Source organism: Ovis canadensis, chromosome 16 (assembly GCF_042477335.2).
Source record: "Ovis canadensis isolate MfBH-ARS-UI-01 breed Bighorn chromosome 16, ARS-UI_OviCan_v2, whole genome shotgun sequence".
Classification (NCBI taxonomy): Eukaryota; Metazoa; Chordata; class Mammalia; order Artiodactyla; family Bovidae; genus Ovis; species Ovis canadensis.
Window position 1 is genome coordinate 17,190,211 of NC_091260.1, and position 15,721 is coordinate 17,205,931.

Here is a 15,721-nt window from a genome sequence, read left to right on the forward strand (position 1 = left end):
TCCGAGCTCAGGAGAGATTCCATGCCCTGTTGCCAGCCTGAAGGTGGATAAGGAATACAGGCAGCATCTGGAAGCTGAGTTCCCAGCGGACAGCCAGGAAGGAAACAGGCATCTAGGCTCTACAGCTGCAAGGAACCGAGTTCTGCCAACAACCTAAATGAGGCCGGGAGGGATTCTTCCCTAAATCCTCCAGGTAACTGGCCAGCCCAGTCAAGACCCTGACTTTGGTCTTTTAAAATGCTAAACAGAGAAGCAGGCTAAGCCTGCCTGGATTTCGGAGCAGCAGAGCTGTGAGACAATAAGTGGGTGTCATTTTAAACTGCTAAACGGGTAGTGATTTGTTATGCACAACAGAAAACAGATATTTTAACAGAAGCTGTTAAAATAGGTGCCATTCACTACACAGACTACATGAGCTCGAAATATTCCTTTAATTTTATTATAAATTTTTTTTAGGAGGGCTTGCCACGTGGCATGTGGAATCTTAGTTCCCCAACCAGGGATTGAACCCGTGCCTCCTGCGGTGGAAGCGTAGAGTCTTAATCGCTGGACAGCCAGGGAAGTCCCTACTCCCAGAGTGGGAGAAACTGAGGATCCCAGAGGCAAATGTCTTGCCTAAGGTCACACAGCTAGTAAATGGCGTAGCAGCTAACTCCAAAACCAAAATTCTTAAGCAATGAGTTCTACAAAAGACCAAGGTCTGGTCACTGGGACAGTGGACAGGGACAAAGAGGGGAGCGATCCAAGAGCTGTATGAGAGCCTAGAGGCCCCATCTGAGGGCACACGCCTCACTCACCGGGGAGAAAGGGAATGATCCGCTGTTTGGGGTCCTTCTGTCCTCCTTCCATGGGAAATTTGTCCAACATCTGCATCTAAATGGGAAGAAAAACAAAATGAAAGCCTTTATATGATAAAAGCATCTCTGACAGTTTATGTTAACTACGTGATTTGACAGAGAAAAGCTCACTTTGTTCAGTGTTCCAGAAACTCAAACTAGAGGAAGACAAAGTCAACCAGACCTAGGATCTCCATACAAACAATTCTCTAGATCCGCAGCTGGCAGCCTGGTGCAGGCTCAGGGCTGGGAGAGACCAATCTCAGTTTTCCTGCGGGCTCGAGTCACAGGACCTGAAGCGTGAACAACACCCACTAGAGCCCCCAGAATTCCATGGATGGCAGGTCATCCTGTTTCCTAAGAACTGCCGGGTGGTGCTCAAACCGTGGAGACTCAGTTAATCTGGTTAGGTCTCCACCTGTGAGGTCATGACACACTCCTGCCGCAGGAAGACTTGCCCTGCCTGGCTCAGCTTCGTTCCTAGCTCTGAGTCAGGCATGTGGGGTGCAGCAATGAAGCGACTCAGAGTCTAGGGAGAGACTGAAAAGTAAATTGATCATTGACGGGTGGTGTAGGAAGCACCTTGAGCGGTAGTACACGCTGCTGTGGGCACAGAGGAAGAAGAGGGATGGAACACCCCAAACAAAAACCTTTCCTGTCTTCTGATAACAGCAAATGCATCTCTGATATTTTAAGGAATCAATGGGAAGTATCTGGTCAGATATACAAAATCATCAGGATCTGTTATTTGTGAAGTGGGGAAGTGACGTACCTTGCGCCTCATCCTTAGCGGACCATAGGTACCCACTACCAGCGTTGCTTTGCAGATTAAAGCTGGGATGTGGTGGTCATTAACGCTGTCGCCAGATTTCTGGTTCTTCCTTTCAGCACGTGCTAGATTCCTACCTCCCCACCCCCTTGAAATAAGATGTGGCAAACTCAAGGTGAGCAGAAGGGACACGGTTCACTTCCGGGTGGAAGAGCTGGGAGTGGTACTTTACTCATCACTCTCCGGTTCTGCCTGCCACGTGACCACCACGCTCCAGAGAGTGGCTTTTCTGTCAGCAAGGGACCTAGGGCGAGGGCCCAGAGCCCCCAACAACCTCTATGCACAATCTTTACTTCCCAAGCGAGAAGTAAACCCCGTGTACAGTGAGGCTGTCACAGCATCGCACCTTTTTAAAAAAATCGGATGGAACTGCTTTATGATGTGCCAGTTTCTGTTGTACAATGAGGTGAGTCAGCTCTAAGTATGCCTGTAGCCCTTCCCACCCCTCTAGGCTCACGGAGCAGCGAGTCGCACTCCCCCTGCCGCGTGGCCGCTCCTCGCCGCCTTCACGCGCGGCAGTGTGTACACGTGGGCACCGCCCCGCCCTCTCCGCCCACCCTCACGCGCGGCAGTGTGTACACGTGGGCACCGCCCCGCCCCCTCCGCCCACCCTCACGCGCGGCAGTGTGTACACGAGGGCACCCCCCGCCCTCTCCGCCCACCCTCTCGCGCGGCAGTGTGTACACGTGGGCACCGCCCCGCCCCCTCCGCCCACCCTCACGCGCGGCAGTGTGTACACGTGGGCACCGCCCCGCCCTCTCCGCCCACCCTCACGCGCGGCAGTGTGTACACGTGGGCACCGCCCCGCCCCCTCCGCCCACCCTCACGCGCGGCAGTGTGTACACGTGGGCACCCCCCGCCCTCTCCGCCCACCCTCTCGCGCGGCAGTGTGTACACGTGGGCGCCACCCCGCCCCCTCCGCCCACCCTCTCGCGCGGCAGTGCGTACACGTGGGCACCGCCCCACCCCCTCCGCCCACCCTCACCGCGGCAGTGTGTACACGTGGGCACCGCCTCGCCCCCTCCGCCCACCCGCGTGTCCACCTGCCTCTGCTCTCACAGCAGAGTGTCTTAAGCCAGTCTCATTAGTATGCAGCCCCAGGATCCAAGGAGAAGAAAACGGAGTCCTGAGCCTCCCACAGAGGTGGCCGGAGGTCAGAGACCTGCCCATCATTTTGCCTCAAGGAGAAAGCCACCCTGGACCTTACGGTGCATCCCTCTGGGTGAGGAAAAAGGGAACTCTTGTGCGCTGCTGGTGGGAATGTAAATTCGTGTGGCCACGATGGACAACGGTCTGGAGGTTCCGCAAGAAACTAAAAACAGAACTACCATATGCCCTAGCAATTCCACTCCTGGGCATATATCTGAAAAGAACAGAAACGTTAATTTGAAAAGATACACCCGCCCCAACATTCACAGCAGCACTATTTACAATAACGAAGACAAGGAACAACCCAAGGGCCCGTCAAGAGATGACTGGATTAGGATGGCGTGGGGTGTGTGTGCGTTCATATCCACATATAACACACACATATACAGTGGAATAGTATTCAGCCGTAAAGAACGAAATTCTGCCACCTGCAGCAACATGGATGCACCTAGAGAATATTACGCTTAGTGAAATAAGTCAGAGGAGGACACACATTATATACTAACAATATCACCTGTATGTGGAATCTAAAAAATAATACAAACAAATGTATATGCAAAACAGAATCAGACTCAGAGACACAGAGGACAAACTCGCAGTTACCAAGCGAGAAAGGCAAGGAGGGAGGGGCTAACTAGGCGCACAGACTAACAGACACCCACTACTACATACAACACAGGCAAGCAACCAGGATATACAGTACACACAGCACAGAGAATTACAGCCATTATCTTGTAAAACTATAGTGAAGTATAATCTACAAAAATGCTGAAGCACTACATTGTACACCGAAAACTAACAGCCCTGTGAATCATCTACGTGGTGGTGGTTTAGGCGCTCAGCCGTGTCCGAGTCTGCGACCGCGTGGGCTGTAGCCCTCCAGGCTCCTCTGCCCATGGGATTCTCCAGGCAGGAAAACTGGAGTGGGTTGCCATTTCCTCCTCCAGGGGATCTTCCCAACCCAGGGATCGAACCTGTGTCTCCTGCGCTGCAGGCAGATTCTTTACCGACAGAGCTACTAGGGAAGTTGGTGAATCAACTATACTGTGATTTAAAAAAAGATGTGTGCCTCCGATAGCACAAAATCAGCTTTGAATAGCCTGGGAAAAATAAGCACAGCTATGGTGCAGGGGGAGGGAGGAGAGGCCTGAAGTGGGAGAGCAGAGAGACATCTATACACGCCAAGCCCAGTTAGATTCTTCAGACACATCCTCTCACAAAATTTGCAGAATACTCCTTCAAGAGATGGTCGTCATCATCTAGGGAACTGAAGTCCAGAGTGAAGAAACTGGCCATGGGCCTGCAGCCAGCAAGGGGCAGGGACACAGACAGGGACACATACATGGCTTTCCTGCCATTGTATCACCTGCCTCTGAGATGCTACAGCGGTTAATTAAAAAGGATTGCTCCCCATATTCAGGAAACAGGGTCATTTAGGAGCACCTTGCCTCCTTAGTACTGTTTAGTGTGACACCCCTGGGTAGGGGGTGGTCACCCTCAACTTGGCTGGCAACCCTGAAGGGCTGCCCATGAGGCTGTGGTTTTATTTGTGATTGCCAACTGGCCCCTACTCTGTGCTATGCTGTGCCGTGATGGGGAACTGTGGCTTACCAGCATCTGGAAGAGACTTGCTGGAAAGGCAGGCTTCCCTTTTTAATCCAAGAGCTTTTCAATGCTGACACATAGTAGGCATGCAATAAAAACTGGCTAAGCCAATGAATGCATGTAAATGAAGTCTGGAAATAGGGGCAGCTTATTTGTGAAGATATTTGCAAAGCATCCCTGATTAACAATATTCACTTTACTAATGCTCGAGTGTGTGCACCAGGTCACTTCAGTCGTGTCCGACTCTGTGACCGTGTGAACTGCAGCCCGCCAGGCTCCTCTGTCCCTGCGATTCTCCAGGCAGGAAAACTGGAGTGGGTTGCCATGCCCTTCTCTAGAGGATCTTTCTGACCCTGGGGTGAAACCTGAATTTCCTGAGACTCCTACATTGTAGGAGGATTCTTTACCACTGAGCCCCTGCATTACTAATAACAATAATTAGTACTGGTTTTAGAAAAGGCAGAGGAACCAGAGATCAAATTGCGAACATCTGCTGGATCATCGAAAAAACAAGAGAGTTCCAGAAAAACATCTATTTCTGCTTTATTGACTATGCCAAAGCCTTTGACTGTGTGGATCACAATAAACTGTGGAAAATTCTGAAAGAGATGGGAATCCCAGACCACCTGACCTCTCTCTTGAGAAATCTGTATGCAGGTCAGGAAGCAACAGTTAGAACTGGACATGGAACAACGGACTGGTTCCAAATAGGAAAAGGAGTACGTCAAGGCTGTATATTGTCACCCTGCTTATTTAACTTCTATGCAGAGTATATCATGAGAAATGCTGGGCTGGAAGAAGCACAAGCTGGAATCAAGATTGCCGGGAGAAATATCAATAACCTCAGATATGCTGATAACACCACCCTGATGGCAGAAAGTGAAGAGGAACTCAAAAGCCTCTTGATGAAAGTGAAAGAGGAAAGTGAAAAAGTTGGCTTAAAGCTCAACATTCAGAAAACGAAGATCATGGCATCTGGTCCCATCACTTCATGGGAAATAGATGGGGAAACAGTGGAAACAGTGTCAGACTTTAGTTTCTGGGGCTCCAAAATCACTGCAGATGGTGACTGCAGCCATGAAATTGAAAGACGCTTACTCCTTGGAAGAAAAGTTATGACCAACCTAGATAGCATATTCAAAAGCAAAAACATTACTTGGCCAACAAAGGTCTGTCTAGTCAAGGCTATGGTTTTTCCACTAGTCATGTATGGATGTGAGAGTTGGACTGCGAAGAAAGCTGAGCGCTGAGGAATTAATGCATTTGAACTGTGGTGTTGGAGAAGACTCTTGAGAGTCCCTTGGACTGCAAGGAGATCCAACCAGTCCATCCTAAAGGAGATCTGCCCTGGGTGTTCATTGGAAGGACTGATGCTAAAGCTGAAACTCCAATACTTTGGCCACCTCATGTGAAGAGTTGACTCACTGGAAAAGACTCTGATGCTGGGAGGGATTGGGGGCAGGAGGAGAAGGGGACGACAGAGGATGAGATGGCTGGATGGCATCACCGACTCAATGGACATGAGTTTGAGTGAACTCCGGGAGTTGGTGATGGACAGGGAGGCCTGGCATGCTGTGATTCATGGGGTTGCAAAGAGTTGGACACAACTGAGTGACTGAACTGAACTGAATTGAATGACTATGAACGTTGGTTTGAGAGTTTACAGCTAACAAGCCTTCTCAGACACCTGGATTCATCTGTCCTTCAGAATAATTCTATGAAATCAGTGCACAACCCCCAAGTCACAGATGGAGAAGCTACAGAGCCGAAGGACACAGTGAACTGCTTGAGGTCACACAGCTAAGCGGCGGTGCAGCCAGTTCAGATATCTTAACCTAAATCCTCCTCTTCTCCCCTAAGACCCCTCTCTTGGGCAGCTTCAGAGGGTCACATGACCATGAAAAATCAGCCTGAGACCAGGCTAAGTTTCATATTCCATGAACAGGTGGAGTATGCTTTCTTTTTAAAAGCAGAGTGATTAATCAAGCTCAGCTGCAGAGTCTTGTTGGCACTGTATAAGTTTTGTCTTTACGCTATCCTTTTTTTCCTGGAAGAGGGCATGGCAGCTCACTCCAGTATCCTGCCCTGGAGAATCTTGTGTACAGAGGAGCCTGGTGGGCTACAGACCATAGAGTCGCACAGAGTCAGACACGACTGAAGCGACTTAGCATGTACGCATCTTCTTTTCTTCTTCTCAGCTTTACTGGTGAAGACAATGTTGGAATACAGGGGAACATTCTCTTAGAAGGTATGTCCTGGTAATCCATCAACCAAACCCTGCCTGTGTGCACTCGTCGAGGCTTCCTCTGCGCTTTTGTCTGAGTGCGCACGCAGGCTCAGTGGCCCAGCCCACTGCCGCGTTGCCCTGTGGTCTTCACTGCTCAGTCAGGAAGTTATTCATCCTCTGTCCTGACTTGCTTTTACCCACATAAGTGGAGCTCAAAGAGCTGAAGTGTCTCCCTAAGTGGTATTAATTTGAGGCAGGTATTATTAATTTGAAGCAGTAGTCTCGGGTTTAATGTTGCAAAGTCTAACCACAGACATTATCCCTGAGGACCAGACAGCCCTGGGGTTTAATCCCGATGTTTCTTCATGCCAGCTGTGTGTCCCTAGCCAGAGACCTAGCCCAGTGAGTCGGAGTTGCCATTTGCAGACCGACGGATGCAGCCTGCTGGGCAGGGGGTTTTTGTAAATGAATGCTGCGTGTGAGCTGGACATGGGGGCACACACCAGGTGCCCAACAAGGAAGGCCCCCTCCTTGCATTCTGCCCACAACGAATGCTATTCCGAGAATCATCTGGGAATAATTATCAGTATTTTATAAGACTGTATTTTTGGGTTAAGCATACATAACATGAAATTGATCGTTTCAACCATTTTAAGTATACAATTAAGTGGCATTGAGTACATTGCTGTGCAACCATCGCCACCCTCCATCTTCAGAGCCTCTTCATCATTCCACACTGAAGCTCTATGTCCCTTAAACATGACCTCCCCATTCCTCTCCTCCAGCCCTTGACAACCACCACTCTACTTTTTATCTCTATACATCTGACTATTCTAGGGACCGCATGTAAATATCTGTCCTTTGTGTCTGGCTTATTTCACTTAGAATAATATCTTCAAGTTTCATCTGTATTGTAGTGTGCACTGCAATTTCCTTCCTTCTTAGGTCTGAATAATACTCCACCATGAGGCTGTGTTTTAAGGTTGGCCAAACTCCTCCCACTATCTAGGTCCCCACAGTGCCCAGAGCTGGGCTTTCTAGTAGGATTTTCTACGATGACAGAAATGTTCTGCATCTGCGGTGTCCCTTACAGTAGGCATCGGCCCTGGATTGCTATTAAGCGCTTGAAAGGGAGCTCCTGTATTGGAGGTGGAACCTTCGCTGGATGGAGGAACTGAACTTTTAATTTTATTCAATTTTAATTAACTTAAATTTAAGTAGCCTCACATGACTAGTGGCCACCATATTGGACAGCACAGGGCTGGACTATAATACTCATTCTCCTCTTTTAGTCATATCTAGTTTTATTTCATTTTCTTTATTATCCCATCAGTGGTAACTGCAATCTGTATGATGGCTATTCGCCAGGAGAGGCGAGCAAAGCCTGGGAGCTATTTGGCTCTAGGTCTCAGTGTGTTGGGGTTCACAGGCCACAAGCTGCTTCTAGCCAGGGAGCTGTCACCCTTGGCCCCACAGGCTTTGAAGCAGACACGGGCAGCATCCCAGACCCTCTGTGGGGACCCCAGGCTGCCTGCAGCAGCAGGACCAGAGGCATGCCAGGCAAGTCTGACTGCAGATGGTGTCCTTGGAGACTGGACGTCCATGCCCCGCCCCTCAGAGAATGAAAGGAAGTGGTGCCGAGAGTGAGGAGGACTGGAAACCCCAGAGGAAAGTGAGTCAGTCTCAGGGGTGGGAAGGGAGAGGGAGCCACGTCAAGCAGCCACATCACAAGGGAACGGGAGAACACTCCATCAGCAGTTTTCAGGACGCAGCTTGCGGTGGAGGGAGAGGAGACGGGCTGTCCAAGGAAAACATCGTGGAGGCTGGCGTGGAGGTCCACACGTGGTTTGTGTTAGCGGCAGACTGGACTTGGAGGGGTGCACTCCTGCACTGGGACAAAGGCCCCAAGTCCCAGGAGAGCCAGGGCAGGCAGTGTGCAAGGGCCCAGGTGACCGTCACGGGCAGCTGCAGGCTAGTGGGAAGCCATGTGGTTCTCGGGCCAGAACACGCTAGACCAAAAGCAAATCAGCTCCCAGGCTTTGATCGCCTCTCCTTGCAAACAACTGTCTCACTGCAGTTACCATTGATGGTGCATTGTTGGTTGCCTCTGGGGATTCTGTCCCCTCGACGAGCTTGCTTTGCTCAATGTCAGCATGTCCTGGTCTCCACTGGAGCCCACTGTCCGTCCTGTCTGTCCACGGCCCCACTTCTCTCCTTCTTACAGCCCCTTCTCAGTCAGGGCAGCATGTTCTCAGCCTGACCCCCTTACTGGGTGACCCACCTCCTTCCCCGTCACCTCCTGTCTGGTACATGGTAGGCCCTTGGGATATATATGAGCAAAGAACGGATGAATAATGGGTGAACAAATGAATGAAGAGCTGGTTAACTGGTTTGGTCAGCCACTGTCGAGAAATGGAGAAATTATTTTCCAGGTGGTGGCAACAGGCCTTGCTTTGGGCCTTAGATGCAATCAACCTATACAATCTTCCCTCTTTCTGTTTTCCAAAGAAAGAATTGCAGTTGGCTCTCCATACCCTCGGGTTCCCTACTTGCAGACTCAACCAATGGCAGATCAAAAATATTTGAGGGAAAAAATCTTTCAGAAAGTTCCAGAAAAGCAAAACTCGATTCTACTCCAGTTGGCAACTATTTACATAGTTGCATTTACCTTTAGGTAAAAGCAAAAGCATTTACCTTTTATTTACATAGCATTTACACGGTGTTAGGTATAAGTAACCTAGAGATGGTTTAAAGCTATATAGGAGAATGTGTGTAGCTTATATGCAAATGCACTATTTAATGGGCTTCCCAGGTGGCACTAGTGGTAAAGAACCCACCAGCTAATGCAGGAGACACAGGTTTGATCTCTGGCTCAGGAAGATCCCCTGGAGCAGGAAATGACATCTCACTAGAGTGAGTATTCTTGCTTGGAAAATCTCATAGACAGAGGAGCCTGGTGGGCTACAATCCATGGGGACCGCAGAGTCAGACACAACTTAGTGACTGAGTACGCAGGCACACTATTTCACACCAGGGACCTGGGCATCTTTGGATTTTTGTGTCCACTGAGGGGTGAGAGGGAGCGGTCCTGGAATCAATTCTCCCACAGATGCTGTGAGAAGAAAGGTAACTCTTACATGTCCTCAGCTCTACACCATCAATATGGCAATGGTTTTCAGACACAAGGGAACAAATAAGCTGGTGTGTATAACACCCCTATTTCAGAAGATAATGTCGGGGAAAGAAAGTGTGTCTGAGGAGCCAGCAAAGACAGTATCTGGGTAAAGATGCTTGGTGGAATCCCAGGCCAAGTGTTGGCTACGAGCTCGCCGGGAAGTCTTCCCAGCTGGGCAAGGCCTGCCTGCGGAGAGAGAGGTTCAGCTGTGCCCCTCCTACACCTGCTCCCAGAAAAGACGGGAAGAAACACTCCCTCCCCATGGCTTCTGTGGTGGAGCCTGGGGGCTTCCGGCAGTTCCCAGAGCTCATGAAGTGTGTCAGGCGCTGTCCTATCTCAACAGAAAGTGGAAACAAACGATGCTTGCCATGCGACACGGGACAGCCTCTCCCGTCTACGGGTCTCAGTTCCCTTCTCCGGGGAGAAACAAAAGGCTCAGACCAAGATGCGGCAGCCTGCCTTCAGCTCTGTGACACGCTACATTTGGGAAACAGACCCCGCTGAAAGCACCCGTGCCCAGAAGCCGTCCCCGGAGTGCGGAGGGCTCCTGCTTACAGGGCACAAGCGGTCGGTGCTTCTCTCGCCAGCCCCCTGCCTGGCAGGCTGACCAGCTGGCTCGTGCGCCACGGGAATTCTGCGAGATGCCAAGCTAACAGTCCTGCTCTCTCACACTTCTCCATCTTTGCACACGTGGTGTTCTCTGTGTGGAATGACCTCCCCCACCCTGTCGGTGGGGCAACTCCTTACTCATAGTCAAGACTCTGCTCAGCTGCTACCTCCTTCAGGAAGCAAGCCCTGCCTGAGTTCCCTGGCTGGGACAGAGGACGCAGGGACAGGCAATATCTGGAGTCTGGCTCAGCAAACCTCCATGAGGGAACCCTTGGTTCCAGGGATGACCACGACCCTCAGCCTTGAGGATGCAATGAACTCCTGGGAAAACTCAGAGGGCAAAGGTCGCAAGGCACAGGGTAGAAGAGATCCATCACACACTCAGGGTCTGTCTGTGAGGGGCCGTGTCCTGCTCAGAGCAGCCGTCCGCAGGACAGATGCTACCTGAGTCTCACGAGGAGGTGCCAAGTGGGCCTTCAAAGAGCAGCTTCTTCAAAGGGCAGAACTCCATGAGGAGACAGACTTGAAGGCAATCCTGGGCCTCCAGGAGGTGCGGGTGCAGCGGTTAGGAGCACAGGCTTCAGACTCAGCCACCCCCAGGGCTGAATCCCACCCACGCTACCTTCTAGGCACGTGATTCTTGCCTCTCTGAGCTTCCCTTCCCCCATCTGACTTCATGCGTGTAAGTGAGGGCTTAATGTGCGGTGTGTGCGCTCAGTTGCTTCAGTCATGTCCCATGGACTGCAGCCCACCAGGCTCCTCTGTCCATGGGATTCCAGGCAAGAATACTGGAGTGCGTTGCCATGCCCTTCTCCAGGGGATCTTTCCGACTCAGGGTCCAACCTGCATCTCCCACATTGCAGGCAGATTCTTTACCACTGAGCCACTGGGGAGGCCCGAGGACTATATGAAATGACGCCTAAGTCAGGCAGCTGGAATGTCTCAGTGAACAGCCACCAATACTGTGTCATTACATTGCTCAGTACGTTCCGTTCAGCCGCTCAGTCATGTCCGACTCCTTGCAACCTCATGAACCACAGCACGCCAGGCCTCCCTGTCCATCACCAACTCCCGGAGTCCACCCAGACCCATGTCCATTGAGTTGGTGATGCCATCCAACCATCTCATCCTCTGTCGTCCCCTCCTCCTCCTGCCCCCAATCCCTCCCAGCATCAGAGTCTTTTCCAATGAGTCAGCTCTTCGCACCAGATGGCCAAAGTATTGAAGTTTCAGCCTCAACATCAGCCCTTCCAATGAACACCCAGGACTGATCTCCTTTAGGATGGACTGGTTGGATCTACTTGCAGTCCAAGGGATTCTCAAGAGTCTTCTCCAACACCACAGCTCAAAAATTACATTGCTCAAAAAAAATTACATTGCTCAACCAACCACACCTCCTCAAGGCTCTGCCCTCGGGCTCTCCTGTCCCCGCCCAATGCCCTGCTTGGAGGCCAGCTCTCTGTTACACTCTGCGAGATTCTCCAGAGTGGCTCAGATGAGGGCAGGAAGGGAGGTTCAGAGAGGCTGAGGGGCCTGCCCAAGACCGCACAGCGGGTCAGACAGAGCACTGGGACAGCAAGGCCTTTCCGCTCCAAGCCCAGGGCTCTCCCGCTGACGCCCTCACACGAGTCACGTGGCCAGATGTCAAGCAGCAGCAGCGGGCATCCCCAGACAGTGACAGGGGGCCCTTCTTGCTGGGAGCTGTGAGTCTCTTTTCCCACAGAGGAGCCTGAGTCATGCTCCTTCCTTCCACCCCGGAGGCCTCCATGCAGGCCTTTTCCTCTGCCCGGGTGTCCTGCCCCCACGGAGGGGGCATTTGCTGCTGCGTCACGCACAGGTTACCCCCTCTTCTCTGGCAGCAAGTCTCTGGCTTCTTCTGGGGCATCTTCTACTCCTCTTTCAGCCAGCATGCGTGAATGTGGTGGGATTCCTCCACTTCCTGGGCTGTTCCTGGCCAGACACCCCGCAAGAACTGCTAAGACTTGTGCTGAAACCGCTGGGGGGTTCTGTTTTTCCCTGAAGTCACTGAGCTGAGTTGTTCGCTAAGCTGGGGGCTATGGCCACCACCATACAGTCAACACCCAGAGCAGGCCGAGAACCAGAGGACGGCAGGTCCTCACTGCCACTGTGGCCCCTAGATCCAGGCAGACCCGAAGCCAAGCGCCCTCAGTCTTCTCAGCTCCATTTAGCTGATCAATGTTCTTTTTGAATAATCCATACAGACTAGGCTTCTGTCCTCCATAACTAAAACACTTCTGACTAAAACAAGGTCTCACGGCCAGGAAGTGGCAGCGTTTGGGTCAAAGCCCAGGATCTTAACCACTCTATTAAACTGGCATCATCTCCTGCTCTAATCTTCATGCCAGTTCCTAGCAGCAACCCACACCCATCAATAGTCCCAACAGCTGACATTTGCTGAGGGCTTGACAACCCAGAAACTGCTCTCGCACACATCATCACTTTTCTACGAAAAGGAATTGAGATATACTTCACATACCATAAAATTCACCCTTTTAAAGCATGCAATTCAGTGGTTTTTAGTATATTTACAAGGTTGTGCAACAATTACCATTATCTAATTCCAGAACAATTTCATCACCCCCAAAAGACACCCAGTACCCATTAGCAGGCTCTCCTCCTCTCTCCCTGGCTCCTGGCAACCACTAATCTGCTTTCTATCTCTATGGATTTGCCTCTTCCGGACACACGTCATCACTTTTAACTCCAGAGAAGCCTTGTGAAGTAGTGATTCACGAGGGGCACACAGGGCAGCAGAGTGGATGAGACCACTCAGAGACCACCAGAGTGGACTCTGGTGTTGCTGCCCAGCTTCAAATCCAAGCTCTAATGCTTACCGGCTGTGTGACCTTGGGCAGATGCCTGAACCTTTCTGAGCCTGGGTTTCTTCATCTGTATGATTTGATAAGCTTGACATGAGGATTAAACAAGTCATTTCGTCTCGAGGCTGAGGGGGCAACATCCCAGCAATGCCAGCTGTTTCTACTATTGCCACCCTCATGCTACTTGATGAAGAAGTCACCATCGGGCACAGAGGGGTTAAGGGGTGTGCCCATGGCCACACAGCATAGGCAGCTGGGTCCCAAGTCTCCGGACCGAGTCCTCTGCTGTTTCCATTACGCCACACTGGCCGAGCTGCTCCTCCACGAAAGATCGACCGTCCCCTACACTCTGAGCCAAGCTGTGGGAGAAAGCCAAGGCTACTCCCAGCCAGCAGTGGGGGCGGGGTGGGTCATGAAATCACCGACTTCAGGGTGCTGAGGTCCCATGCGGGCGGGCCTCCCCTCCTGCCTGGTCCTTGGAATCAGCCCACTTTGGCGGGTGGGGTCCTGCCTTGACTTCTTCCAGTTTCCCCCAATCAGGTATGGGGTTGGAGGCAGGGCAGGCCCCTCTGGAATTTCAGGACTCTCCCACTCCAGCTGCCCATCTGGAACTCTTTAAAGCTCCCTTAAGCCCTGCTTCTAGACGACTTTGTTTTGGAAGTGGAGTCTCAGGCAGCTTTATGTCACAGTAAACCTCCAATTAATACCTATTATGGCGAGGCGGGGAGGAAACCTCACTTTTAAGTTCTGGGAGAAGTAAGAAAGTTGAGTTAGAGCAGGAGAGTGGAGGGAATACAGGCTCTGGGCCAGGGCGCCCTGGGATCCAACCCCGCCTCAAATGTTCCCTGATGATGTCACTTTGGCAGGTCCCATCTGGGCAGAGTGACAGCAGGTGACTGCTACTGCTTCCTGAGCCAGGCACCGCTCAGCGAACTGTCACGGGAGATGCGGGGAAAGTGCCTTCATTCTTAACACAAGGACGGGGAAACCGAGGCTCAGAAACAGAGCAGGACACCAAGCTGAGACTGAGACGGCAAAGCTGAGATGTGAGCCCAGGTCTGTCAAACCCCGGAAGTCAAGGTCAGAAGCCTTGAGCGCAGCTGCAATGGGCAAATCGATGACCCAGTCAAATTCCCCACACACTGCCCGGCCCATGCTCCACCCTTCGGGCCACACATGGCAGGCTCGGGGATGGACTCTGACCCCGGACACTGACACTCAGGGGCTCTCTCTCAGACACTGGAATCGGTATCCAAACTCCAGTGCCTGGACACGGGGAAGGGCACTTCACCTCAGGACTGAAGGGGCATGTGGGCCAGTGGGCCAGCAGAGGAAGCTGGGCCAGAGGGGTTGGCAGGAAAGGGAGCTTGTTCGGAGAGTTTCTGGCCTGGGGGCTTCTGGAGGGTCATTCTGTTGCTGGCTCCAGGACCCTGTGAAGCCAACTACACCCCTCGCTCTGGGTTCCATGGGGGCACACCTGCCTCCTTGCATCAGTCCACCCCACTTCTGTCTGCCTCAGCTAGCTGGGAGGGTGTCTGTTCTGTGCACGCCATTATTCTCTAGGTGAGCAATCACCCACGTCACCCATCTCTGCCCCTCTGTTCCTTCTTGGATGCATCAGGCAGGGAAGAGGGCTCTGAAAGCAAAATACAGGTAGCACTCCCAACTCCCCCCAGTGCAGACCCTCAGTGCATTAAAAAAAAATCAGTCTAACAACTTGCAAAACATTTACCCAGCCCCTATGCTCTAGAGATCTGCCATAATGGGTCTGCATAAATCACCCTTGTGTCTGGGAAAGAGGGTGTGGACCTCCATCAGTTTCGCACAGGACTGAGGCTCGGCTCACGGCGTCTGGAGGTGTTGGGCGTTATAGCTGCCACCCTCCCTGCCTTTGCCCCAGGGTCAGCCCTACCCGACTCCCCCTCACCATGCCTGCGTCTTCTCCTTCCTTTATTTATTTGTGGGCTGCGTCAACACGGTTTGTGGGATCTTAGTATCTTAGTTCCCCAGTCAGGGATTGAACTCACGGCCCCTGCAGTGGAAGCCTGGAGTCTTAATCACTGGACTGCCAGGGAAGCCCCTGCCAAGTCCATTTTAGATAGTATCTTAGCATCGTTAACACAGAGCCTCTTCGGGTACTGACATTCGGTACAGGTTTGCTGTGGACCAGAAGAAAAGATCGGAGAAGGCAATGGCACCCCACTCCAGTACTCTTGCCTGGAAAACCCCACGGACGGAGAAGCCTGGTAGGCTGCAGTCCCATGGGGGCGCGAAGAGTCAGACATGACTGAGCGACTTCACTTTCACTTTTCACTTTCATGCATTGGAGAAGGAAATGGCAACCCCCTCCAGTGTTCTTGCCCGGAGAATCCCAGGGACAGCGGAGCCTGATGGGCTGCCGTCTATGCGGTCGCACAGAGTCAGACACGACTGAAGTGACTTAGCAGCAGC

The 15,721-nt window shown here is 51.8% G+C and overlaps 1 protein-coding gene across 1 annotated transcript in view; it reads right to left on the reverse strand.

The window, feature by feature from the left end:
* Nucleotides 1-15,721, reverse strand: part of SH3PXD2B (SH3 and PX domains 2B) — a 122,458-nt gene that overhangs the window by 69,756 nt on the left and 36,981 nt on the right. The window contains exon 3 of the mRNA XM_069556057.1: nt 798-873. Within this exon, the coding sequence (XP_069412158.1) occupies nt 798-873 (76 nt within the window). The remainder of the gene's footprint in view (nt 1-797; nt 874-15,721) is intronic.